Source organism: Neofelis nebulosa, chromosome X (genome assembly GCF_028018385.1).
Source record: "Neofelis nebulosa isolate mNeoNeb1 chromosome X, mNeoNeb1.pri, whole genome shotgun sequence".
NCBI lineage: Eukaryota > Metazoa > Chordata > Mammalia > Carnivora > Felidae > Neofelis > Neofelis nebulosa.
The window spans coordinates 104338177-104364945 of record NC_080800.1 but is presented as its reverse complement, the minus strand read 5'-3'; the positions used below and the strand labels follow the sequence as shown (position 1 = coordinate 104364945).

Below are 26769 nucleotides of genomic sequence, written 5' to 3'. Positions count from 1 at the left end.
AAGTGTCCTCCACTGCAATTACTCTAGTTTAAGATATTGGAATCTTTCATCTGAATTTCTACAATGCCCTCATAACTGACCTACCTCCATTCAGTCTAGCATCCCTCCCTTACTCACATTCTCATAGAGTACTCAGGGTAAATATAATCAAATCATGCTACTCTCTTCACTAACTCAAAATGATTATGTTTCCTATTGCATAGAGAATAAAATGAAACTGCTAACAAAGCTCCGTAGACACTACATGATTTGGCCCTGCTAACCTCTCCAACACATCTCAGATCACTTTCCTCTTTGGGCCAGAAACTTCAACTATAATCTCTATTTTCCTCAAACAATTAAACTCATAATCATCCCACCTCATTACCAATGCATTGTCTGTTTTCTCTGTCAGTAATGCTCTTCCTTCACACTGGCTCCTAACTATGAAGATTGTGACTATGAAGATCATGGCTCATCTTTTCAGAGAGTCTTTTCCTCATCACTTTTTGTAAATTAGCACCATAACCTGGCAAAGTGACTGCCAGTCACTATCCTATCACTCTTTTAGTTCCTTCATTACACTTGCTACTACCTGAAGTTATCTAATTGGTTTATTTATATATTTACTTGTTATCTACCTTATTTACCAGTATAATCCCAACATCTGGCTCATAGTAGGTACTTTGTAAATACTTGATGCATAAATTAATTAATTAATTAATTAATTTGAAAAGTGGAACTGGTAATGTTTCCCTTGTCTCTTCTCTGTTCAATTTACTGTAACTTAAGTCTGCTTGAATTTTTCAGCTTTAATCCCACTATTAATTTACACACAGAAATCCATCTGTGGGGGTAATTCCAAATGTAATTTTGTGAAATATTGTGCTAAGCCAAGAGAGAAAAGGATTCTAATTTTAATCCACTTTGAAATCATTCTGTTTACCTGTTGCCTAAGGAGGATCAAGAAGATTAAATTGGCTCTGAACAAACACAAAACTAATTAGAGGTGATAGGAAAAATGTAATCTATCCTTTTATAATGACACTTTTAAGACTTCTTCTATTATACACAAATTTGGCTAACATGGCAATGTCTGGTTTGGCACTGTGAGGATAACATGAAATTTGAGCATTACTTTCCTCAAGTACTTTTTAATTTATTACTTAATCTGAAGGGATTGGAGTAGCTTTTATATGATATTGAATTTTATTTCCTTATTTACACAGAACAGTTGTGGCATACACAGCAATTAAATTTAATCTATTCTCTACTCTCATCTCATTAAGTGATAGTCTCCAGCCCCAAGTCAAATAAATTATTGTTGCAAGAGATCAGGTAGGTTGAGTTTCAGTAAGAGCAATTCAGGAAAGTTTCCTCTCTCCCTTCCCACCCCCTCCAATTCTAGAAATAAAGCCAATAAGTTTTCTTGATTTCACAAATTATTTTCAGAAGAAACCATTGTCTCAGGCTTATTTCAGTGCAACTGTTATGCTAATATGTTAGTAGACCTAGTTATAACTATTATTTTTGTAGTCTACAACCTTGCAGAAAAAATAAGCTCTCTACAGATCTTTCCTGCCAAGTGTCCAAACATTAGGGCTACCGAGGGCTATTACAACTCTTTGTGTTTTTCAGCAGCAAATGTCATATTTATAATCATTATGCTTGAGGAAATGAGGCCTTTTTTTTCCCTTTCATGCCCTATTCCTTTTTTTTTAGTTAAAAATTAATGTTTATTTATTTTTGAGAGAGAGAGCAGAAGCAGGGAAAGGGCAGAGAGAGAGGGATATATAGAATCTGAAGCAAGCTTTAGGCTCCAAGCTGTCAGCACAGAGCCCAAGGTGGGGCTCAAACCCATGAACTGTGAGATCATGACCTGAGTAACCGACTGAGCCACCCCGGCAACCCCTTTATTCCTTTGATCCACTTCTGTGGACCAGTGACATAAACAGGATTTATCTATGAAAAATAACCTAGATTTGACAAATCCCAGTCTATGGCTAGTTCACAGTTAATTTTAATCAAAGTACCTTATAAAAAGGAATAAAATCATTAACTGGAATCTTACTGTACTGCATACGTGCCTATTTTAATATTTAATTGTCCCTAGATCCCACTACTTGTATTATAGTCTGGTTTAGTGCCTTTTTTGTTGCAAGCAAGTGTCAAAAATGATACTCACTTTTTAGTATTTGACATAGAATCCAATGAGAAGGATCAGATAGAACCAAGAATTTATCTTTTCATTCAATAAACAGATATTTACCTCATACTATTTCAATAAACAGATATTTATCTCATACTATATACAAGGAACTCTGCTCAGTACTGTTGATACAGTGATGGACAAGACAGACATGGTCCATGCATATGCAGTTTCCTCTTTCACAGCCACTTAGGTAAGTGATTATCTATTTAAGGCGAAGTAAAATTATTATTTGTGCTGATTTCCACACAGCAACAAAAAAGGAAAAATACTTGCTTACCATAAATTTTTAGCTGAGTATTTAACGGCATATGAGCTATTATTCTTTCTATCAAGGCTAGCAGTTGAAGAAGCAATGATGATGCCTGCTAATTTATTTGAAATATTCTGTAATGATGTCTACCAATACCCCTCTTCCATAGGATCTCTCAAAACATATTTGTGCTTATAACTATCTGCTCATGCATTATTCTGTCTAGTATATGGGATTTATCTACTTTCAACATTTTTATCAGCACAGAGCATTGTTCTCCACAATGCATGACTCCTTGTGGAACTCTTTTCTTATATTTTGTTTGCCTTTTTGAACTACACAATATGATATAGTATACCGAAAGCAAGCACCAAAAATAACATCTATTTTTAAAGTATCTCTGGATGTTATAGAAGGAGTGAAAAATATCATTTGTTGGGTAAAGTATAAAATATTTATAAAATGAATGGGTATAAACACAGATGTTGCAATAAAAACTGGAGGAAATAAGATGCCCTCTGCATTTATATTCATTGCAAAATATTCCTGTTCCAGTTGAAATACACATTCTTAACTAAATAAATGGTAATTTGTGTTTGGAACCATAAACTTGGAAAATAAATGATGCAGAAACAACTAAAATAATTAGAAACCACATAACCAGAACCCTCCATTAACCATCCCCCCACCGAATTCTTCGTTTCTTTTTGCCGAAATGGACAAATTTTAAAATATGCTGGTTATTTCTAGAGGTTTATCTGACAAAACACTTTCAAAGGAATGGTATGGAATCAGTAAGAATTCAGCCCATTTTTGTACCTTCTGTAGCCCCATCAATAGTTTTAGACAAAGACATGCTCATTATTAAAATATTTGAAATAACAGAAAGAAGAAAGCAATCATCTACTGTCCCACTATTTAAATTACAATTACTATCAGTATATTCTTTGTATGTTTCCTTTCACTATTTTCTAAGTATATGTGTGTTTCTTTCTTGCTAGTTATCCACTGAACATAGCTAACTTCATATAAATATGAAGGTAAAGCTTATCATATTTGGAATTAGCCAGGATTCATGTTTATAAGAAACAAAAACTGACTCTGAAGAACAAAAACAGAAAAGCATATGATTGACAAAGGAGTTATATCCAGAATGTGTAAAAACTCCTACAAATCAATTAAAAAAGTCAAGCAATTAAATAGAAAACTGAGCAAAATACAAAATAAGCACTTCACAAAAGAAAAAATCCAAATAGACAATAAAGATACGAAAAATTTCTCAAAATCATTAGTAAATCATGAAAATGCAAGTAAAACCATTCCTACTAGATTGGCAAAATATTTTTTAAAGTCTTGAAAACATCAAAAAGTTAGTGCAGATGTGGAACAAAAGAAATTTCTTATACATTGTTGATAAGAATGTAAATTAGTTCCACCATTTTGAGTTCCACCATTTTGGAAATAATTTGTTATTATCTAATGAGGTTGAAGGATGTCTTGCCTTTAATCAGCCTTCCACTCTTGAACATATACCTTAGAGAAATGCTTACAAATGTACACCAAGATACATATATGGTAATGTTCATAACAGCAGCATTATTTGTAATGGTCCTATGCTAAAACAACCAAATGTTCATAAATAGTTGAATAAATGCATATGTTATAATATTTTAATGCAACAGAGTATTATTACCAATACCAATAAGAATAAATGAAGTATAGTGGCAAACATGCAGGTAATTCTTACAAATAAATGTTAAACCAAAAAAAAAGCACAAAATGATATGTAGATTCTTGTATCTTTTTTTAAAGTTTAAAAACAGACAAAATTAGACTATACTGTTAAGGATTCATATATAATGATAACACTGCAGAGTAAAGCAAGTAACTGCTTATCATAAAAATGATAGGCTTACTTCTGCAGGGAGCGGGATAGTTAAATGAAACTGAGAAGGGATACACTGGTAGCTGCTGGAGTGCTGTCAATGTTTTATACATTGATTTGGGTGGCTTTTTTTACAGGTGCTTGCTTTATAATCAAACATTATACTATACAGTTATGCTTTATGCACTTTTCTCGTGTTATGTCTCACCACAAAAGTAAAAACAAGAGAAAGAGGGAGAATGAAAAAAAATAGAAAATAAATGGACAGGAACCAAGTGAGGCTAGGCAATAAGCAACATAACAACGCTTGCTTCATCAGTATTTTTTCAAAGCTATTTAGGTGATTTTATTATACATTTGGAGTCAAGAATCAGTGTTGAGAGAAAAAAAAAGAGTATCTTAAGTATAAGTGCCTGACATATAATGTCCACCATCATCTGTCCACTTCTGAAGGTGACAATTCTTTTTGTTCATCTCTGAGCATGCAGGTCCTTGAGTAAATTATCAAAAATAACTAGGGTGCCTGGCTAGCTCAGCAGGTGGAACATGCAACACTTGATTCCAGGGTCATGAGTTTGAACCCCACATCAGGAGTAGAGATTACTTTAAAAAGATAGAAAAAAATAATTGTTGTAATGAGTTTATAACTATACTTAAATTTAATACAGACTTGGAAAGATGTATTTAAATATGTTGCAGATAAGATAGGTCTGTGGAAAGTGAAAAATTATTTCTTATGGTGTGTAATATATAAAGGCTCCAGCAAAAAATAAAAATAAATGAATACATTTTAAAATCTTTCAGGGGCACCTGGGTGGCTAGGTCAGTTAAGTATCTGACTTCAGCTCAGGTCATGATCTCACATCAATCGCATCAATCGCTGTGCTGACAGCTGGGAGTCTGGAGCCTGCTTCCAATTGTGTTTCCCTCACTCTCTGCTCCTCCCTCACTCACACTCTGTGTGTCTCTCCTTCTCAAAAATAAATATTAAAATTTTTTTTAATATAAAAAAATAAATAAAATCTTTCAGATGGGGACTTTATGGTATAAACTGAAATTTTCAAAATTGTTAAAATTTTGATTACTAAGTCAACTACCAGCTTGTTAAAATTAATCTTTGTGGGGCATCTGGGTGGCTCAGTCGGTTGAGCGTCGACTTCACCTCAGATCACAATCTCACGGTCTGTGAGTTTGAGCCCCACGTTGGGCTCTGTGCTGACAGCTCAGAGCCTGGAGCCTGCTTCGGATTCTGTGTCTCCCTGTCTCTCTGCCACTCCCCCGCTCATGTTCTCATGCTCTTCCCCCCGCCCCCCGTCAAAAATAAACATTAAAAAAATTAATCTTTGCAATATTGACTGAAATGGCACTAAACTTTTGTAAACTATGGCAGTTTTTTTGACATATGGTGAAGGGTGTGATGGGATAATTGAACAGAGTATTCTGTAATATGTGATTAATTTTCTTAGACAACTTTATACTTTTTACTGTTATTGTTTCAAGGAAATAGAAAAACAAAAAGATGAAATAAAAGCCACAGAGAGATCTTTAAAGCTATAAGGGTTTTTTCCCTTCAGTTTGATTTCAGGAATTGCTTAAATATGGAAAGTTATATTTAGCTGTGGTAAAGTTTATTTTTATGAGGAGAGACACAAGGAAGAAATTTCTGGAGAGCTTCATGAAGGAAAGCAAGTGGATGAATCATGGGAGATGTTGATTCAGCACCATACAATTTTTCTCAAACTTGAGTGTTTTATTCAATGGGTCCAGTATTTTCCAGCAGATGGGGCTGATGAGGCAGGTGTGGAAGATTTGGGCCAAGAAAGAAAATGGCCAATAATGAGTGGTGGATCAGTGGCATTATTTCTGCAACTAGAACAGAAGCTGGAGCATGCAGTGAATATCATAGTGTAAATTGCACCCCAGAGAGAAAAATGGATATAGAAAATTATATTCGCATCAAAACTGTCATAGAGACTGACACCTTGGTAACACATGTTTTATTCCAAAGGTATTTGTATGAAGACAAAACAAAACAAACAGAAAGTCATGATTGGGGAAGGGGGGTTCTCTATATGCTGTATACAAGTAGTGAGAGATTCACTCCAGGGACTTTAGGACATTTGTATCACAAACATTTATTTTGTGGGAAAAATCATCTTAATTTTTTTTAAATCAAGATTTCCATCAAAGTTCTTTTTATTATTAAGCAGATTATCTCCTGTCTGATTATGATAAATTGCTTTTATATCTCCTTTTATAGATGAAAATTATTTACTAATACATCATTTTATCTGAACAGAGCTGTCTGCTTTTGAAAACATCTATCTATGAATATTAGCTTATCAAATCTACAACATAAGTCTTGGGCAATGTCTACTGAATTTCCTACACTAGAAATTCTAAATAATTAAAATAATACTTTAATGCTTAAAGATTCATTAAGAAATAATTTTTTGCCCAAACACCCATGCACAAGAATTTACACTGCAGTATTTTTTATTGTAGCAGAAACTATGAAAACTACAAATTAATAAATTGATGCATAGTTATACTATGGAATCCTATGCTATTTAAACTGTGAAAATGAATGAACTAGAGCTTAATGTGTGAACATGACTAGCTGACCAAAACAAAACACTGAGCAAGTAAAGCAAGTTCCAGAAGAATTCAGAATATAATTTTCCAGCTCTTACTGAGTACCTACTCTATACCCAGAACTGTGTTAACATCCTCAAATACATTATCTCACTCTATTATCATCTTCATTATCTCCACTTAAAGATGGTGAAATTGCAGTTCAGTGACCTGCCCAATGTCACACAGCTACCAAGTTGTGGAATCAGGACTTGCACCCATATCAGTCTGACTCCAAAACCTGAACTCTTAAGCACTATAGAACCAAAGCAGTAACTAAAACCTATTCCTCCCAGAATTCATGACAGACCTTCTTGTTTGGGCCACCTAAGGAATCTCCTTGGGGAGAAGAGAATACCACAAGTCACATTAACTATATTCATAATCCAATAAGTCATTTGAATTTAAACTTACAATAGATAGCAACAGATAACTTCTAAACTAGCTATTCTGGTTGCGGTATATGTAGTCCATGCATACCTGCAAAAGTGGCCAAACCCTTTGCCCAGCTCCAGGAGAAATTATTCTCACAAAATTCATTGTGAATGGTGGCCTTGAGGTGGGACAGTGTAGAGGTCTTTTTGGCTTACAGTGTCTATTCACTAGTGAATGAAGGACACTCGCAGCAAGATATAAACTCTAGGGGAGCCTAGGTGGCTCAGTTGGTTGAGTATCGGAATTGCAATTTTGGCTCAGGTCATGATCCCAGGGTCATAGGATTGGGCCCTGTCTCTGGGTGAGTGTGGAGCCTGCTTGGGGCTCTCTCTCCCTCTGCACCTCTCCCCCAGTACAGCTTGCTCTCTCTCTCTCAAAAAAGAAAAAAAGATACAAAGTATACATTATACCATAAACAACATCTTCCTTGTATAAAATATGCAGTTTTTTTTTTCTTTTTTCTGTACCATGCTTTAGTTTAATGCCATTGGCTTAAATTGAGGTAGTTTATAAAAAGTATTTCTATGAAATTGATATAACTGTTTTATTAATTACCCATGATTTTACTACATTTTAAGTGCTAAATCAAGTGACTCTGGAGCTAAATTGTATAAGAATTCAGTTCTAACATTCATTAGTTATGTGTCATTGATTAAGTTATTTAAGCTCTTCCTGATTCAGTTTTCTCATCTGTAAAATAGAATGTTTCTCATAAAGGTTTTGTAATAATTAAGTGAGTTAATACATGTAAAATGTCTAGACCAGTGCCAAGCAAATGGTAAATACTACCTAATTTTTTTAGTACTATCTAATTGATAGCCATTGTCTTCGTTGCTGTTAATATCGTTTTTGTTGTTTTGTACTATTGAACATCCTCTGTATGTGGAAGACAGTTAACTGTCTTTAGGACAAAGAATAGTATTACATGTCCTGAACAATTGGTCTATATAAGAAGTGAAAGTCAAAATATTTATAACAGGTCTGAAATAGGACCTCAACCAATCAGGGAAGACCAGCTACAAACAGCCTCTATGGCTATACTGGTGGACACTAGTTGAATATTAGCCCTGACTTAGTCTATGAGCACTACAAAGTGGAAAACTGTCTTCATTAGAAAGCTCAGGAATGTTTGTGCTCAAACATAGCAAAAATCTAGCACTCCAGGGTAGAAATATTCCTTATTTGTTTCTACTTTTAAACCCCTTTTTGGGGCGCCTGTGTGGCTCAGTTGGTTAAGCGACCGACTTCGGTTCAGGTCACGATCTCACAGTTCGTGAGTTCGAGCCCCGCGTCAGGCTCTGTGCTGACAGCTCAGAGCCTGGAGCCTGCTTCACATTCTGTGTCTCCCTCTCTCACTGCCCCTTCCCTGCTCATGCTGTGTCTCTCTCTGTCTCAAAAATACATAAACATTAAAAAAAAAATTAAACCCCTTTTAAAATTCTCTGCCTTTGCAAGCTGTTGTAACCATTCCAGGAAAAGGTGTCAGAATGGTTTAGATCTGTTAGGATACTTCAGTTATATCCAAAACGGGTGAAATAGACCTCCAGCAGCCCAAAACTTCATGTACTTAGAGAGGAAAGATGAGATATTTAAGCTGCATATTAAAAACTGGTACTAAATTTTTGAGATCAGATTGCATATATAAAAAAGTAGTGTGTGTGTCTGTGTGTATGTAGTTAAAAAAAAACAAAGAGAAAACAAGGCAGACAAAAATGGATGGAAAAAGAAAAACAGAAACAAAAACAGGAAATCCCTATTGTTGAGATTCTCTTAGAGAAAAGAAATAGGATTTATAGCGAAATTATTTTCCTTACATTTTGATGGGATAAAATTTTGTACAGAGTGTAAAATAGAGAAGGAAATGCTACATCTGGCCCTTTAAAAAAAACTGGCTTTTAACCTGGCACTCAAGCACACTTCTTTGCCTATCCCTTTCATGGAACAGGTTGTACTAAAGAGCTAGCAATTACAATTGTAAAAAGCAGTCCAGTCTTCTTGCTTTCAGAGAAAAGAAATGCAGAAAACAGAAAGGAGTCCATTCAGTTGTAACCAAATGATTAAGTGAGAATGCTATCTATCTCAAACATAGCTCAATCTCAAAAGAGATTAAAAAAAAAAAAGAGTTCCATTATGGTCATTATACAAACATGAATTAAATACACTAAAGCAATATCCAAAAATGTAGAGCAAATTTTAAAAGAAAGAGGAAACAAAAGGACAAATATTTTAATAGAGTATTATTAATTAAATAGGACTCAATTATAGCTTTCGGTTTGCATATTTCATACAGTGTTTTGAACCATAAGATGTCAAGTCATGGTTGTGGGAAAGAGCTATGAACAAAGGATCAGTCTGAGTTTTTTGTTTTTTGTTTTTTGTTTTTTGTGTTTTTTCCCCAGTCTGAGTTTTAAAATCAGCTCTGCCACTACCATGGCTGTGAGACTTTGGATTACTCACTTCCACTCTCCAAATGTCAATCTTTTTATTTGATTTTCTTTTCACCATATTTTTAATTTATTTATTTAAATTCAAGTTAGTTAACATATAGTGTAGTATTGGTTTTAGGAATAGAACCCAGTGATTCATCACTTACATACAACACCCAGTGCTCATCCCAACAAGTGCCTTCCTTAATGCCCATTCACCCATTTTCCCCACTTCCTCACCTCCCCTTCAGCAACCCCCAGTTTGTTCTCTGTATTTAAGAGTCTCTTATGGTTTGCCTCCCTCTCTGTTTTTATCTTATTTTTCTTTCCCTTCCTCTATGTTCATCTGTTGTGTTTCTTTAATTCCATGTATGAGTGAAATCATATATTTGTCTTTCTCTGACTGACTTATTTCACTTAGCATACAACAGTCTAGTTCTAACCACATTGTTGCAAATGGCAAAATATCATTCTTTTTGTTTGCCGAATAATATTCCATTGTATATACGTACCACATCTTCACACACAATCTTGTGAGTTAAAAATCACTGACTGTATGGGTTAAAAGGGTGAATTTTATGGCATATGAATTATATCTCAGTTTATAAAGTAAGATATAAAACTTTTTTACAAAAACCTCTTAGTTTCAGCCATATACAAATGCCATTTTTGTCTATCAAAATTATTAAATCACCAATTTCATACAGTTTATCCTAATATAAGTAGGAAGTCCTTCCCAGTAATATGATAAAAATGGGTATTTTTACAAATAGCACTAATAATTCTAGTTGAAAGATTTGTCAATTCTATAATCCTATTGAAGAGAAAAAAGCAAATAGTCTCATTTGCATTGTCCACCTACCTCTCATAAATCCTCCTTTTCTTTGCTTAGTGGATCTTTGCTTGGTGGTTCATTACTGATGATAGGAAAACTGAATTCTGATAATACCGAGACCCAGGTGGATGAAGTCCCCAAATTATCCAATATATAAGATTCTCAGAAATTATGAAGTATTGATCAGCTACTGATAAAAAAAAAAATAAGGGGGCACCTGGGTGGTTCAGTCGGTTAGGCGGCCGACTTCGGCTCAGGTCATGATCTCGCGATCCGTGAGTTCCAGCCCCGCATCGGGCTCTGTGCTGACAGCTCGGAGCCTGGAGCCTGTTTCGGGTTCTGTGTCTCCCTCTCTCTGACCCTCCCCTGTTCATGCTCTATCTCTCCCTGTCTCAAAAATAAATAAAAATGTTTAAAAAAAAAATAAGAAACAATCTCTGGGTAGCAATGACCACATGCTCTGATGCAGCCCTGCAGGCAATGTGGAAGCTGGTAGCATTTTTAGAAAACTACAACAAAACTTCTATACATTCAGGAAAGCAGCTGTGCTGGGTAAATATAAATAATCAATATGTTGCTCAAAGAAAGACTAAAGAAGTTTAAATTGCAAGAAATGGGGAAACAAAGGCAAAGGAAAGGAAATATCATAGCTGAGTTAGGGCAGTAGACAGAGTCATTCACTGAAGGTGAATTTAGCTTGTGAATCTTTCCATTTCCATAAAGAAAATTATTTTGAGAAATATTTCATTTGATATCAAAGATATTTTCAAGTAAAGGTAGAAAAGGTGCCATTTCAACTTTTTACCATGTCTCTTGAGCAGGTGGTCACATTATCAGTCATCTTCATTCACTGACAGAGTTCGAAGTATAAACATTTAAGGAAACGTTGACAAAGGAGAAGGCACTCGCCTGAGAAGCACTGACAGAAGAGAGGGCATTGTATTTTTAACTAAATATTTAGTAAAAGCTACAGAAGAAAACAAAGACTTGCCAAAGAAATTGAGGTGAAAGAAGTTCAAAGAGGGTATACTTTATCTCTCTCCTGGTATTCTCTTATTCTCTCTTAACTTGTAGAAGAGTTTCTTTAGAATGTTCTAACTTGCACTCAGAGTAGAACAAGAGGCATAACTTCATGAGACCAGTTTATTTACACACTATGTAGTTGCCTAAACTCAAGTATAAGTTGACTTACTGCTATGCTGATTCAGGTGTGTGACTTTTTAAAACGTGCACCTTCTCCCATCATAAAAAGTTATTTGAAAATCCAAAAGTTAATATTATAAATGTTAGCTGTACTTCTAAACATAGCGTTGTCATTACTTTCTGTTTGTAATAATGCCACTGGATTGTAAACTTTTTGAAGCAATTGTTTTGTCTTTTAATGTGTTTTCTTCTTTAGCATCTAGTTCAACAATGGTTAGGTGTAGTCTCTGCATTGGTACCCGTAGAATCCTCTACTGTTTCTCTTTTTGAAAGTGTCCTAAGTTGAAAGAACCCTGGAATGTGAGTTAGGAAGCCTAAGTTCTTGATCTATGCAAACATTAAATTCCTTGAATACACGGTAAGATAATCGGACTAATTGATTTCTAAGAATATGCCCATTTCCTGCTCAAATAAGACCTTATTAATTAATAGTGTCACTTCAATGTATACACGTCTCTCTCTCCTATACTATTCAGGGACTTACAAAGCTTATGGAAATAATTACATAAAAATGAAGGTTTTTGTTTCCCCTCTAGATGATATTAATCGTTATCCTGACTGAAAATTTAAATGTGATCTATTTAAAGGGGAAATGTCATATTCATAGTATGTCTTGATTACTATGCCTTGAACAAAATCGTTCATTACACCCTTCTTGGGAAAATAGGAAAATAGCTTATTGTGCAACTGAATGCATTCATAGCTGGTTAAATGGCAGATACCCATAATACTGTTTACTTGAGGAAGGTCTCTAGAGGAATGCTTCAAGACTCCGCATTGAACCAGTTCCACGTTTCTTGTTATCAATGATTTTCATGAAAATATTTAAAAACTGCATCCCATAACTTGACATGAAGATAAAAGAATATGTTACTATCTTGAAGTAAACATTTTTCAAACAGCAGAAATTGTAATAATAAACAAAATAGGAATATTTGTAATAAACAAAAAGGAAGTTAATGTTAGGCAACTCCTGTGCCTGATTTTTGAATGATCGAATACATAAAGTAGATAAAGGGAATATTTAGCTTTCTAGCATCTTGAAATTAAATAAGAGCCAGGTGTATCTGTTTACAACAAACTCAACAGAAATCAAGACTGTGTTGGTAGCCAATCTAGTGAAGGATGGGTGAATGTTCTCTCTAGACAATAGATATGTTTGATTCTGGATCCAGAGAGTCTACCCCTGTTTCAGTGTATAGTCCACAATTTAAAGGAATAAGGTTTTTGTGTCCTATTCAGAGGGAAAATAATTGAAGGTATTAAATAAAAGTTTGCTCTTAATGTTAGTAGTAGTACAAAGAACAATAATAGTATATCTCATTTGGGGAATATATCTATTTGATGTTATATTTTAAATAAAAATAATTAAATACTTTCCACTTAGTGATGGAATAAAATCTAAGTATAGGGAGCAGTCACTAATGCAATACCATACAATGAATTTACTGTAGGTTGTATATGGAGACGTGAAAGCTAGTTGATACTATCACATGACTTCACCATACACAGAGACATCACTCATGCCTGCTTCTCAATAGTCAAGTAAGTCAGGACTATTCTTCTATCTTTTTCTTTGAAATTGCACTTAGAATAAAATCCAAGCTCTGCATGGCCACAATCCTCTGTACAAGACCTGCTTACTTTTCCTATCTTACCCTGTGCTATTCTTCCTCTTTTTGCAGTTCTTTAGCTCTAGTGGTTTTCCAACGCATCCATTAGTACAACCAGATTCATCTAATGTACCGAAAACAGATAGAAAATGCCTGTAACATGTACCAAGCATGTGTAGAAAATGCAACGTAAGTAACATTAGTTGTAGCTTTGCCCATGAAAGATTAAGAAATTTTATAAATTCAATATCTAAGTATTATTTATGCAACTATTTGCCATAGTTGTAATCATCATCTTTCACCATGGCTTCCTCAATGCTAGGACTTCTAAGTAAATAAACCAATTTATTTTAAAAGGTTTACCAACAACATCTTTTCATTGAAAATACAAAAAATCATGGATAATATATGTCATGTGAAGCAGTGACAAAACAAAATATTAATTTTGGTTCTTTTTTTTTTTTTTTTTTTTTTTTTTAGTGAGCACAATAGACCAAATTAAAATACCCATTCCATTCTTTAAAATAAAAATGTCCAAAATCTCTCACTTGGAGGAGGTCTGGATAGGCTAAAAAGGAATTCAGGGAGAAAAGAAATTGAAGATACATTATTGTGGCATGGTTTTGATTAAAGTGAACATTTTCTGAGCTTTGTTGTTAACGAATCTTGCATATGGAAATTACAGTTGCTCTTAATCTGCTTTGAGAGGACTGATGCAAATATTAAAAAGTAATGAACTAACAAGATTGTTTGTTAATGCCACATAAAAGTGCTAATTATACATCATTTCCTGCCTACAGCTAAACCCAAGAGACATCTTCTAAGAAATTGTTAAATAAGCTTCTTCACTAGAAATGTGAATATAGTTGAGTGACATGATGAATTTCCATTTAAGGACCCTGGTGCTATTTCACCCTTAAAAAAAGGGAAAACAAATACAAAAAATATAGTATATTAAATGTATTCAAGGAGCAAAGTTATTTTGCTAATGGAAAATGTTTCATTAATATATTTAAACCCGATATTCAACATATGCTTTAAAGGGTAGATTTCATGTTGAACTATATTTAAGGAATATTTGGGGGCTCATTATTCAGAAGATTCTTATAAATTTCAGTGTTATTACTTTTAATATTTTAATAATATCAGTCATAGCAGTCATTTTCCAAAATATATTTGAAATGTTAGCCTGGTTTTTGGGTTTTATGGTTATAGTTATGTTTCTATATTATTCTCATAATAGTATTCTTTATACAGGTACAAGGGAAATGATTCCTGAGATTGTTTTGCTTTCGTGTAAATACCATTAAAGCAACTGTCTTTTGTCAATTTTAGTTTTAATTTACTTTTTAATACGAATTATTTTTCTATGTCTAATGTTAGCTTTTTAGCAGGTAATTTGCAGTTAAATGTCTGCTGGTCTTTGATCATTTGCTGGGCATTTTGAATGGCAATTATTTTTTAATTCTATCAATGGTGAAATTGTGGTTTCTTTAATCTGGGATCATGCTTTTTAACAATTTTCCAGTCCATATCCAACAAGATATGAAGTTATTTGGACCCATTGGTTATGAACTTAAGCCACACTAGTATCTATTACTTCTATAGACAAATTAGAAGAGGGCACCCACTCGGTGTAGACAAATAAGAAAAGTTGCTTCTCCTCAGATATACTCCTTAACAAGCAGAATACAAACTGAATTTCAATCCCCATTTGCACCATTTTGGCTAGACACCTTTGTGCAGTGTACAAACTGTACAATCATATTCTTGATGTGCCTGCTTTTTATAGTCATTTTAAGGTATGAATATCATAATGGGCTACAGAAAATTTTTTTTAAGTAGGCTCCATGCCCAATATGGGGCTTAAACTCATGATCCTGAGATCGAGTCACATGTTTCACTGACTGAGCCAACCAAACACCCCTAGAAAATAATTTATGATTGGTACTCTACAGTCTGAGTTACATTATATTCAGTTTTACAATGTTTACATTTTCCATGCTTGTCTTAACTTCCAGGTTTGAGTCACTCACATTCAACAGGAAATAGTGTAGAAGGGGAAGATACTGAGGCAGTTTGAAATTCCTAGCACCTTTGTTCCTGCCTACATCAGAAACATGATTCACCTACATGTCTCTGACATTTTTCTGGCTATATATGCTCTTCCAGGCTGCTAGAATTAAAATTAGAATCACAGTAGTTCAATGGGAAATCAAGAAATTTGAATTGATAGGGGTGCCTGGGTGGCTCTGTCGGTTAAGCCTCCAGCTCTTGACTTCGGCTCAGGTCATGATCTCATAGTTCGTGAGTTCAAGCCCCACATCGGGCTTTGCGCAGACAGCACAGAGCCTGCTTGGGATTCTCTCTCTCTCTCCCTCTTTCTCTGCCCCTTCCCCACTCATGTGCTCTGTTTTTATATCAAAAATAAATACATAAACTTTAAAAAAGAAATTTGAAGTTATAAGCATAGGTGTATGAAAGGGGGGAGGTGCCTGGCTGGCTCTGTTGGTTGACCATATGACTCTTGAACCTGGGATCATGAGTTCAAGCCCCACATTGGGTGTAGAGATTACTTTAAAAAAAAAAAAAAGCAGATATATGAAAAGATTGTTAAACTGAATTTATATCTACTTACAGCATGCTACTTCAGCTGGCCTATCTTTTGACCCCTTGCCTACCTAAACCTGTGGTATAGTCCAGATCCTATTTTTTGCTCATCCTCCTGATTCCTCACCTGTCTTATCCAGCCCTAACCCGTCGATGCTTAGTGTCTTGTGGAAACAGCCGAATATCAGATTTTGGCTAACATGACTAATACAGGGCCTCATTTCCCCAAGGACAAGAACTCAAATGTTGCAAAAACATAGTGGTCTTGAATTTGTCTCACTTAAACTCCTTGACTTAAACCTATAACTACTCTCATCACACTTGATATTTTTCTCTGTTTCTCTGAGTATCCACTTATTTAAAATTATGGTTACAAATAAAGTAAAATAAAATAAAATAATAAAATAAAATAAAATACTGGTTACAAATTATCTATAGCATTCTATTTTGTATTATATGATTGTCCCATTGCAATATAGAGTTGAAAGAGACCTTAGAAATCATACACAATGCCCTTTTTTTTTACTTTTATATAAGCTCTACACCCAACCTGGGGCTCAAAACCATAACCCCATGATCAATAGTCATATGTTCTACCAACTGAACCGGCCAGGCACCCATATATAATCTTTGTTCTATCACAACTGTTAGTTTTAATTACAAAAATAAATTTTTTATTATAAAATTCAAAATATAGCTATGCGAAAATAAAAAATAGGTCACACTGTCACATACTTTTGAAACTTTTTTTACTTCAAATGCTTATAAAAGTTTTTATTTATTTTTTAATATTTTATTTTATTTTTTTTTAATTTTAATATTTTATTTTTAAGTAATCTCTACACCCAACTTGGGGCTCAAACTCACAACCCCGAGATTAAGAGTTGCATGCTCTGTGGACAGAGCCAGAGAGGTGCTCCTGAAAGTTTTTATTTTTAAAATTATAATTGTTTGTTATTATTCTGATAGTGGCACTATATTCTATCATTTGAATGTACCACATTTAGTTTACTTCTAATTTTTTGCTGTTATAATGCTAAGATGAGCTTAATTGTAGCTAAAGACTTATCCCACCCATGATTATTTCCTTAGGTCAGACTCCAAGTGGGATTCTTGGATCAAATGACATTATAATTCTAAGGAATCTGTTTAATATTGCAGCATACTCTCAATAAATGTTCTGCCATTTATAGTCCTACAGATAGTATAGGAGAGCACCCATATGCCCAAAGCATCTCCAAAAATGGATATAAATATGTAAAAGAAACTTTGCTAATTTGACAGACAAGAAAAAATATTTCTTGAGGCACCTGGGTGACCTACTAAGTTAAGTATCTGACTTTGGCTCAGGTCATGATGTTGCAGTTTGTGAGTTCGAGCCCTGCATCAGGCTCTCTGCTGTCCGTGCAGAGCCTACTTCAGATCCTCTCTCTCTACCCCTCCCCATCCCTCTCAAAAATAAACATAAAAAAAGAAATCATATTTCTTATTTTAATTTACACTTGTAAAGGATTTTATTTGTTTATTAGCCATTTTTATTTCTTCTTTTGTAAATTACCTGGTAATGTCATTTATCTATGTTTTTATTTATTTATTTATTTTTATTTTTTTAATTTACATCCAAATTATTTAGCATATAGTGCAACACTGATTTCAGGAGTAGATTCTTTAATGTCCCTTACCCATTTAGCCCATCCCCCAACCCACAACCCCTCTGGCAACCCTCTGTTTGTTTTCTATATTTAAGAGTCTCTTGGGGCACCTGAATGGCTCAGTTGGTTGGGCGGCCAGCTTCAGCTCAGGTAATGATCTCATGGTTCGTGAGTTCAAGCACTGCATCGGGTTATGTGCTGACAGCTCAAAGCCTGGAGCCTGCTTCAGATTTTGTGTGTGTTTCTCTCTCTCTGCCCCTCCCCTGCTCTCTATCTCAAAAAAATGAATAAACGTTAAAAAGATTTTAAAAAAGAGTCTCTTATGTTTTGTGCCCCTTCTTGTTTTTATATTATTTTTGTCTCCCTTGCCTTATGTTCATCTGTTTTGTATCTTAAATTCCTCATATAAGTGAAGTCATATGATATTTGTCTATTTCTGATCGACTAATTTCTCTTAGCATAATACCCTCTGGTTCCATCCACATAGTTGCAAATGGCACGATTTCATTCTTTTTGATTGCCAAGTAATATTCCATTGTATGTGTACACCACATCTTCTTTATCCATTCATCTGTTGATGGACATTTGGGCTCTTTCCATACTTTGACTATTTGTTGATAGTGCTGCTATAAACATGGGGGTTGCATGTACCCCTTCAAAACAGCACACCTATATGCCTTGTCATTTATCTGTATTTTATGAGAATGTGCACTTTTTCTACTGGCATGAATTCATTTGACTGCTCAGGTTAGCAATGTTGACTAGTCATAAACTTGGATACTTTGGGATGGATATAGATTTCAGTTCTTTTGTGGACATGTCTAGCACTGAAGCAATAAAGTTCATATATCTCTGCAAAGATTTTTTTTTTCTTCAGAGATTTTTCTTAAAGGCATATCATTCTGTTAAATTGGGGCTTATCCATGATTTTACTTATAATCATTATAAGACTCTCTCATAGGTTTTTTTTTTTTTTAATTTTAGAAAGAGGGAGAGAGTACTCATGAGCAGGGGAGAGAGGCAGAAGGAGAAAGAGAGAATCTTAAAAGAGGCTGTATACTCAGCACAGAGCCCAACGTGGGACTCGATCCCACAACTCTGGGATCACTACCTGAGCTGAAACCAAGAGTCAGATGCACAAGCAACTGAGCCACCCAGATGCCCAAGTGTTTGTTTGTTGTTGTTTTTTTAACTATGAAACATTGTTTGTACTTCGCCTTTTTCCTGCAGATGTGACTTATTCTTAATACAGATTTAAAAAACAATGTTCTATGGATAAACAATTAACTTTTTAGTTAGGGAATTAAACACTGTTATCAGTACATTTATTGTACAATATATTGCTAATAACTGTTGAGCACCAATGAATTTTAACACACTGTATAAGGATTTTATACCTAAAGGAGGTATAAATCTGCCAACTAAGAAAAATAATAGATTACCTGTTTTCTGATGAAGTGTTATTAATAAAGCCAGCAACTCCACCTCACAAAATGATGATTTAGTAGGAGGAGTGTAAAGACAAAATTAGAAAATGATCAGTGTACCTCACTAGGGGAAAAAAAGATTGAAGTTTAAATTAAAAAAAAAAGAAAACAAAAATTCAGGCTTTTGTTTATTTCGGAATTTGAAGAGCAAATGTCCTTTTGTGAGCCTAACTCTTTGCATACTTATTTCACTAATAAAGTTAGTCTTGATGATGACGTGTCTGCTTGTCAAAGCCAGTTTGGGGGCTTGATAAAACCTAAAACAGAAAGAGTTTCCAGTTTCACGTAAGGGAGTACGAGATTGGCTGCTATCTAAGGAAAGATGATATTTATAGGAAGGAATGAAGCTGTGGAGATAGATTCATTTTTAGGAAGGCTGGATAGTGTTTCTCTAATCACCTCATCCCCACCCTCTCAAATGTGTGGCTCCTAAACAAAACCTTTCTGTCATTAAATACTTAATCCATAGCACTTTTTTCATTTCAAACTGTCCCTTTCTACCTTCTCTGGGTTATATTTTTCTATATCCAAATTTATTACTTTTCCCACAGTACTTCTAATTTGCAGTTGCTCTCCATTCTAAAGCACTTCATCTCTTTTCAACTGACAGTGGTCCTACCCCTCTCTATTTTTAATCTTCTGTCTTTCTCCATGAGTTTTTTTTCACATGTGCAAACACCATCGTTCAAACCCTGTCCTGTGCTCCTTGTGTTACTTTGCCTCTGAGTCAAAGCTTTTCAAATCACAGTGTTGGATGAAGTTAGTTACAAATGAATATTTCCCCATCAATTATATGATTAAACAATTAGATGGACAAAATCCTTTATGGTAAGATTGATGGGTTTGGTTTGTGTGGTTTATATTATCTTATTCCACTTGGAGAAAGAGATTTTCAGAGTTGAGAAAAATACAGTCAGTTTACCTCCATAAAGTCATACAGGATACTGGTCCATTCTCAAAAATCAATGGAGGAGTCACTTCATAAAAATAAGTACCACAGATAAGTTCTTTGAGAAATCAAGATACGGAGAAAGCCTTTCTAAGTAGTAGTGAAGTCCCCAAAGGTGGGTGAAGAAGCATATGTATTTAATCAGTCTTTAGTAAGAGTACCACCTTCTCAAGTACTTAAGAAAAAGATTGTATGATGAAGCACAATTTCTCTGACTTCTCAAATCTAGAGTTGAGTTGATAAATGCAATACACTCCATTATTATAAGAAAAAATTAATATTACCACAGAGAAGTAAATAGGTTATTTCACTTAATTTAGTCTCATCAGTTGTCTTTCTGGGGGAATGTGACTACATCCAGCTCATTACAAAAAAGACATGCAAAGTTCTGTGATAGCTATGGAATCAACTTATGACATGACATAGTGGTTTTTGTTTTTTTTTAAGTAAACTCTACACCCATTGCGAAGCTTGAATTTACAATCCCAAGATCAAGACTCGCATGGTCTACTGACTAAGCCAGCCAGGCACCCCATGACATAGTGTTCTTTAATCTGTCTAAAATTTCTTTTATCTCTGGTTTTGGCCCATTGATCTTGAAATAGAGTCATTTTACATAGTTCTGTATTTAGGGCCTACAAAAATCAGCATCTCTCAATAACACGTGATAATCCAAATACATTGTTATAGTATAATGTAATAGTTATGTAAGGATATCTTTCTCCTCCATTTTATATATGCTACCTAGTTATTGAGTGGCAGCCACCAAAAAAAACCAAAAAACAAAAACAAAAACGCACTTATGCCATGGTAAATAAAGATAGCACTATGATCTCAACTTGAAAACTCCAGTGCAAATAAATTATTTGGTCCTGGTTAGTATTTGTTATAATAATTCTCAGAAAAATGAAGTGTACTTTTAATGTCATTCTGGTTTATGAAAGACTATAAACTTAAAAAATTTCATAACTTTGAACTTTAACCTTTTCAGTATTCTGCAGTTTGATTGGCTCCATGTGTACTTCTTCCATCGGGCTGCAGAAGTTGTAAACACTGGAAAATAGAAATGGCTAATGAATCATACTTGGGACATGGAAAAGGTCAAAGTTGTACAGTTTATGATTATCTTCTAGAAAATATATAGGACATTAAAATTCCGATGCTACAGTCTTGTGACAAAGAATATAATGAGAACAATAAATAATAAACAGTATGACATGAATCTTCTTGTGACAATGATTATAACTTAGAATAGGGAATACTTAACCCATTCCCATTATTATCAGAAGAAAGGGCCACTTTATTAATGTTTATCTTTTCCTTTTGCAGTTAAGAGCTATTTAAGCCTCAGAAAAGAAAGGGAAAATGCTATATGTCCAAGAGTGTTGAATATATTTCATTATAAGCACTTTCCAAAATCAATAGGATGTTGGTGCTGTAGGGTTAATATTATCCAGGATAATTTAAAAATAGCAATTTTAAGGCAAATCACATGTTTAAAATTAATCTCCTACTGTCATGGAGGATGTTGACACCTATGATAACAAAGTGATACATTATTTCCGTACAGAAGGTATGAATAAACAAAAATATTTACATTTTGCTTGCATTTAACACCAGGATCCCAGGCTTATTCCATACTTGCATACCCTGAAATTTTTTATGCAGGCACAGAGCTCTACATAAACTAAAGAAAATATATTTATCCTACATCACAGAGTTATAAATAAAGTGTCAATGTTTCAATTTGCTAGTAGTTATTTTTTATTGCTCACTGTAGGTATTCAGTGTTTAGAAGTGATATAGAAAATAACACAGAGGGCATTAGGAAAGAGAACAGAGGGTTGAAAAAGAGCAGATTGTGTTGGTGGCCCTTTCTTGTTACAGAAAATTTATCATGGATGGCTGTAATTGTGAGTAGTCTTTCTGAGCCTTTACCATGCTACTTCCTTTGAGAAGGAAAACTTATCCTGTCCTGCTGTCATTTACCACACCTTTTGGCAACTCTCCAGAGATGCAGCACTGTTGTTGACACAACAACTTGATTTCTTGTCAAAATATCTTTTAACATCTGGCTCAAAAGATATTTCTGATGATTATAAGCATGCCCAACTCCTCTGTTCATTAAGGCTGAAAATTCAATAAGTGTTTGGTACGCTGAGAGTAAGCTACCTCATAGTGAGCAGCTGTCAGATGATTTGCTGAATACTTCTGCTCAGGCCACCACAGTGAATTGATGGAATTGTGCCAGCTTTAGGACATATACTGAGTGAAGGGAATTTTAGCAAGCACTAACCAGATGCTCCTTCTAAGCTTTGCACTACCACCTGTAAATTTAAACAATCTATTATGAAATAAATGGAGACAAAACCCTTTATGGATCCATGTGTCCTTCGTGTCGGAGTAGCAACAAACCGGTTATTGGTGCTAAAAATACATCAATGGCTTTGGTTATAGGCAAGGTGCCTTTTGGATCTATAGGTTGTGTCAGCCTTTAACTGCTTACATCACCTACACCACCAGTTCTGGACATGAAAAATGTTTATTTGAAGACCCATCACCTAAAGACATTTCTAATTTAGTGGTTATTCATAGATAGTGACACTTTACTACATAGTGAATTGGGTTGTACCGTAGTTAGAATGACAGTCTTTGCATTCTGCATGTTGTGCCTATACCCGTCATTTGAATTTGAAAAAGCTCCTATCCAGGCATTGTGATAATCTCTCAGAACTGTCATTATAATGGGGCACTGCAGCACATTATAGACTACAAACACAGCAGTATCTGAGAAAATCTCCTGAGTAAAATATTTTCATTTGTGTCTAAAAGTTATGAGTAGATAGTAGCTCTGTGTTCAGGCCAAGAGGTGAAGGGACCAGCCCTGTTCCACCTTGTTCCTGGACTTTTATTAAGCCAACTCTGTATATACTATGTACTTAAGTAACAGTGTAATGCTGAGGGGCAAGCTAGTTCAAGTTTGAAGCAATGGTCTACAACTCTCCCATCTCCCGTGCCTCTGTTCTTTCCTCATCTTTCAGCCTGGTTCTGCCTCTACCTGGCTGTGAAATGTTGGCTATTTCTCTCACCTCAGTCTCATCTGGCTATTTTTACTCTGTGCATTTTCCTCTACTATATAGACTTTGGTCTACTTTACGTACCTTATCAATACTGCTCTGAGCAACCCCCATAGCCTTAGGCAGGTAGGAATTACCCACCTTAGATTTGGCCTAGCAAGAACCCAACGGACCCTCCCCTATAGTCACAGGGCTGCAAGCCACAGCTAGGGATTCAACTAAGCTACTTAGCACTAGCACATTAATGCTTTAATTTCCTTAAAGATAAAAAACAAAAGCCAAGGCTTAGGCTCCCAGGGTGATGTTTTTAAAAAGAATTCACAGTATTTCAAACTTCAGAATCTTTATTGAATCTCCAAGCATGTAAGGCACATTAGTGCTAAACAGAGTCTAAGAGGGTAGGGGGGTTTGAAATATAAAAACATAAATGAGTAATTTTCACTTTTTCCCCCAATCCTTTTTTCCCCTCCTTCCTTTTTGTCTTCAGTTGTTCTCTCTGTTTGAGGGTGCAGGAGCCGGCATACCCCAGGAAGGAAAATTGGCAAAATAAGAAGGCAGTGGAGGACCAAATATTGGGGGTGGAGCAAAAGCAATAGGCATAGCAAGAAATGGACTGAAACTTGGAGGTCGTGGAGGTATAAAGCAATGAGCGGTAGGGCGAGAAGGTAAACCTGGAGTACTGGAAGACAATGGGAGAGGCCTTGGCCAGTTCTCCACAGGGTGCCGCAGGCCTCCTGGTGGGAAAGAAACATGAGCCAGCCTTTCTTTCCCAGTCATTCTCGTATTTCTTGAAGGCAGCTCCATCATCACCCCTGATCTAACGGTGGGGATATGAAGGGGGTCTCTTACTTGTGGACCCCTAGATGGAAAGAACCCCTGACCTTGTGGCAAAGCCACGTATAACCTCGCATTATTGCCACCTCTCTCGGTGCCCCCACTGCTGACCCTTGCGCCCCCTATCATCAGTGAGGGAGTGCTGCCAGAGAAATCCTGGGGCACATTAATAGAATCCTCTCCCCTAAGCCTCCAGCCTGCCAGCCCCTCAGAGCTATTTACTTCTGCTGTTGCTAAGGACTCTTCCGCAACAGCAGGTGGTGACCCACAGGGGTGTTTGTGAGATCTCGAACTATCGACAGGAATGCAGGCTCCCGCGGTCTGGAAGGGGCGCTCCAGCTGCTCTCTTGCCAGGTCGGTCAGCACATTAAGAGGAGGTCTCAGCAGGACACGATGGTGGCCCAAAGGTTCTGCATCATCTTTCGGCAGAGAACTCGGACACTGGAGGGACCTGTCGTCAGGGCGTGGCTCCCGGATCCCACACTCGTCTGCAACTACTCCCCTGGGTGAAGGGGCATGCCCTCCAAGGCTTGAAAAAATAGAAATAAATAAGTCAATAAAAATGGGATTGGTGGCCAGACAATACCTGAAATATGTGATTGATTAAACTCGCTGGTATATACCAGGGGAAAGGGAGCGCCCGATCTCCTCCCACGTGTAATCAGCAAGCACTTTTAGAGCCCACTTTCACCATGTCAGGTGGCTTCTTTAAGAGGCAGACTACCCAATTTCCCCCTTTCTGGCTTTCTTGTGGCTCCACCCCATTCTCCATTTCCCCACCTCCTCAAGGCAGTAAGGAAGCTGAGAAAACCCAGAGAGCTTTCTTAAAATAAGTCTGCAGTGCGCCGGTTCGCCATACTAAACACAGCTCCTTCCAGTCCCGATAGGACCTATATTCCACTAAAGCCCAGCATTCAGATTCTGGCAGGAGTGTTTTGGAAAGTCTTGTGAGTGAAAACTTTTTTTTTTTTTTTTTCTCTCCGCAGAAGTAGAAGAAACGTTATTTGTGTTAACGAACACTCCAGTTTGTTTTAATGAAGTATCATTCAACATTTTCACCGAGTTTTCTTAAAACTGTCTTTCATTCAACCTGTACCACAACCTAGAGTATGAATTTCCTCAAGTTTAAGCCCAATTGTTTAAACTAAGGATTTCAACTTTTGTTTCAAAATTACACTTGAAAATCCCCGCCCCTAAATCCAGTATTTTTAGTACTTGAGTTTGTGTCCTGCAAGTTTTTGTCTGCGATCCCCTCCTGCACTCCCTCCACCCACTTGTCCCTGTCCCAGTTACACAGGAAAACAATTAAAACTGCCTTTTGCCTTCAAAATTAAACAAAACTCAGTTTTGTACTTACACATTTTCAATACAAGCCATGGAGAAAGTAGGTCAGGAAAGCCTCCCTGAGGTGATGGAGAAAATCAGCTGAACGCCCACACAGGCCAACTCGGTCTGGAGAGACGACTCGTGCTTCTGCCTTAGAGCAGCTTGGCAACTCGAATGAAGCCAGGGACCAACTGCTTCTTTCTAGATTTGGAGTTCTCTTTCTGAGGTTAGCAGTTGCTAGGGAAGGGAGGGAGAAAAGGAGTGAAGAGGGGGAGGGGATAAATCTGTGACACTCCTTTGAAGCTAAATGTAGGACTCCTTTTTGCATAGTAGTAGGTGGATGGTAAGAGCATTCACTAAATCAACCCAATTGCAGACAAATCATTTCAAGATTTTAGAAGAATCATGGAGACATGATACTTTATGGAGAATTATTTCTTAAGTTTTAGTTAGGCAAGGTAGTTACCATCACATCTCTTCCTAGAGTTTGGAAATACAAACATTGAGCAAGGTACCATGCTTAGTCTCCTAATTTAAATTCGAGTTTTGAAGATGCATAGTTGGTGGGGAACAGAAGTTTGTGGAGTTAAATTGCTTTTCAATCTGTCTTTCTTGTGAAGATGAAACAAACAAAAAGAGCATTATAGAAAAGTCCCCCTAAGAATCATACTAGCTTTTGTTTTTTAGCCCCTCAATTTATGGTTTTTTTTTTTCCCCTTCAACCTACTTTCTAGTTTATTGGCTCTGTATGTTGGTGTGTGTGTGTGTGTGTGTGTGTGTGTGTGTGTGTGTTTTATTTCCTGGAATACAGCTCTGTAAACTTCTCTACAAGTGGGAGGAGGAATAAAAGGCATAACAGCTATTATACATTTATGAGTATTACTCAGATTTCACCTTGTAACTTTTTTGCATAAGGCACTTTCTGTTCTTCCAACCTAAGTTTCATCTACTTCCCTCAATTTAAACAAGTACACTTCCCCAGCTTTTATTTTCTGCCATTGATATATAGATTGATTGCTCTGAAATTACAAAGGCCATATCCTCATCTAAGATTACTAATCTTGCTCTAAGATAAAGCCATAAACTTGGCTCACTTCCTTAAATTTACCTGAGATTTGTGCCTTTTAGACTAGGCTTTAAAGACCCTAAAATCTTTTATTGTTTCCAATATCAGAACATGCTGTTATATTTCAACAGTCATATATATATATATATATATATATATATATATATATATTTTTTTTTTTTTCTTTTTTTTAAAGAAAGATAACAGACTCAAACACCATGTGTTTCAATTTATATATGGAATGTGTGTGTATTTGTGTATGCATGGTAGAAATAACCTTTTGGGTCTCTAAGTCC

At 35.7% G+C, this 26769-nt stretch overlaps 1 protein-coding gene across 1 annotated transcript; it reads right to left on the bottom strand.

Moving 5' to 3' along the window:
- Positions 1–23579: 23579 nt before the first annotated feature.
- On the bottom strand, positions 23580–25623 carry PRR32 (proline rich 32). The gene is made up of 2 exons (XM_058712437.1): positions 25439–25623; positions 23580–24610 (listed from the first exon to the last, which is right to left on the bottom strand). The coding sequence occupies exons 1-2, from the start codon at positions 25456–25458 to the stop codon at positions 23731–23733; spliced, it is 900 nt and encodes a 299-aa protein (XP_058568420.1). The 5' UTR covers positions 25459–25623; the 3' UTR covers positions 23580–23730.
- Positions 25624–26769: the final 1146 nt, after the last annotated feature.

What these genes read in the sequence shown, in the direction of transcription:
- PRR32 (XM_058712437.1), bottom strand. Translation starts at nt 25,458, where the DNA reads ATGGCTTGTATTGAAAATGT. An exon ending in ATGGCTTGTATTGAAAATGT is followed by an intron (nt 24,611 to 25,438) that starts GTAAGTACAAAA and finishes TATTTTTTCAAG; the next exon opens with CCTTGGAGGGCATGCCCCTT.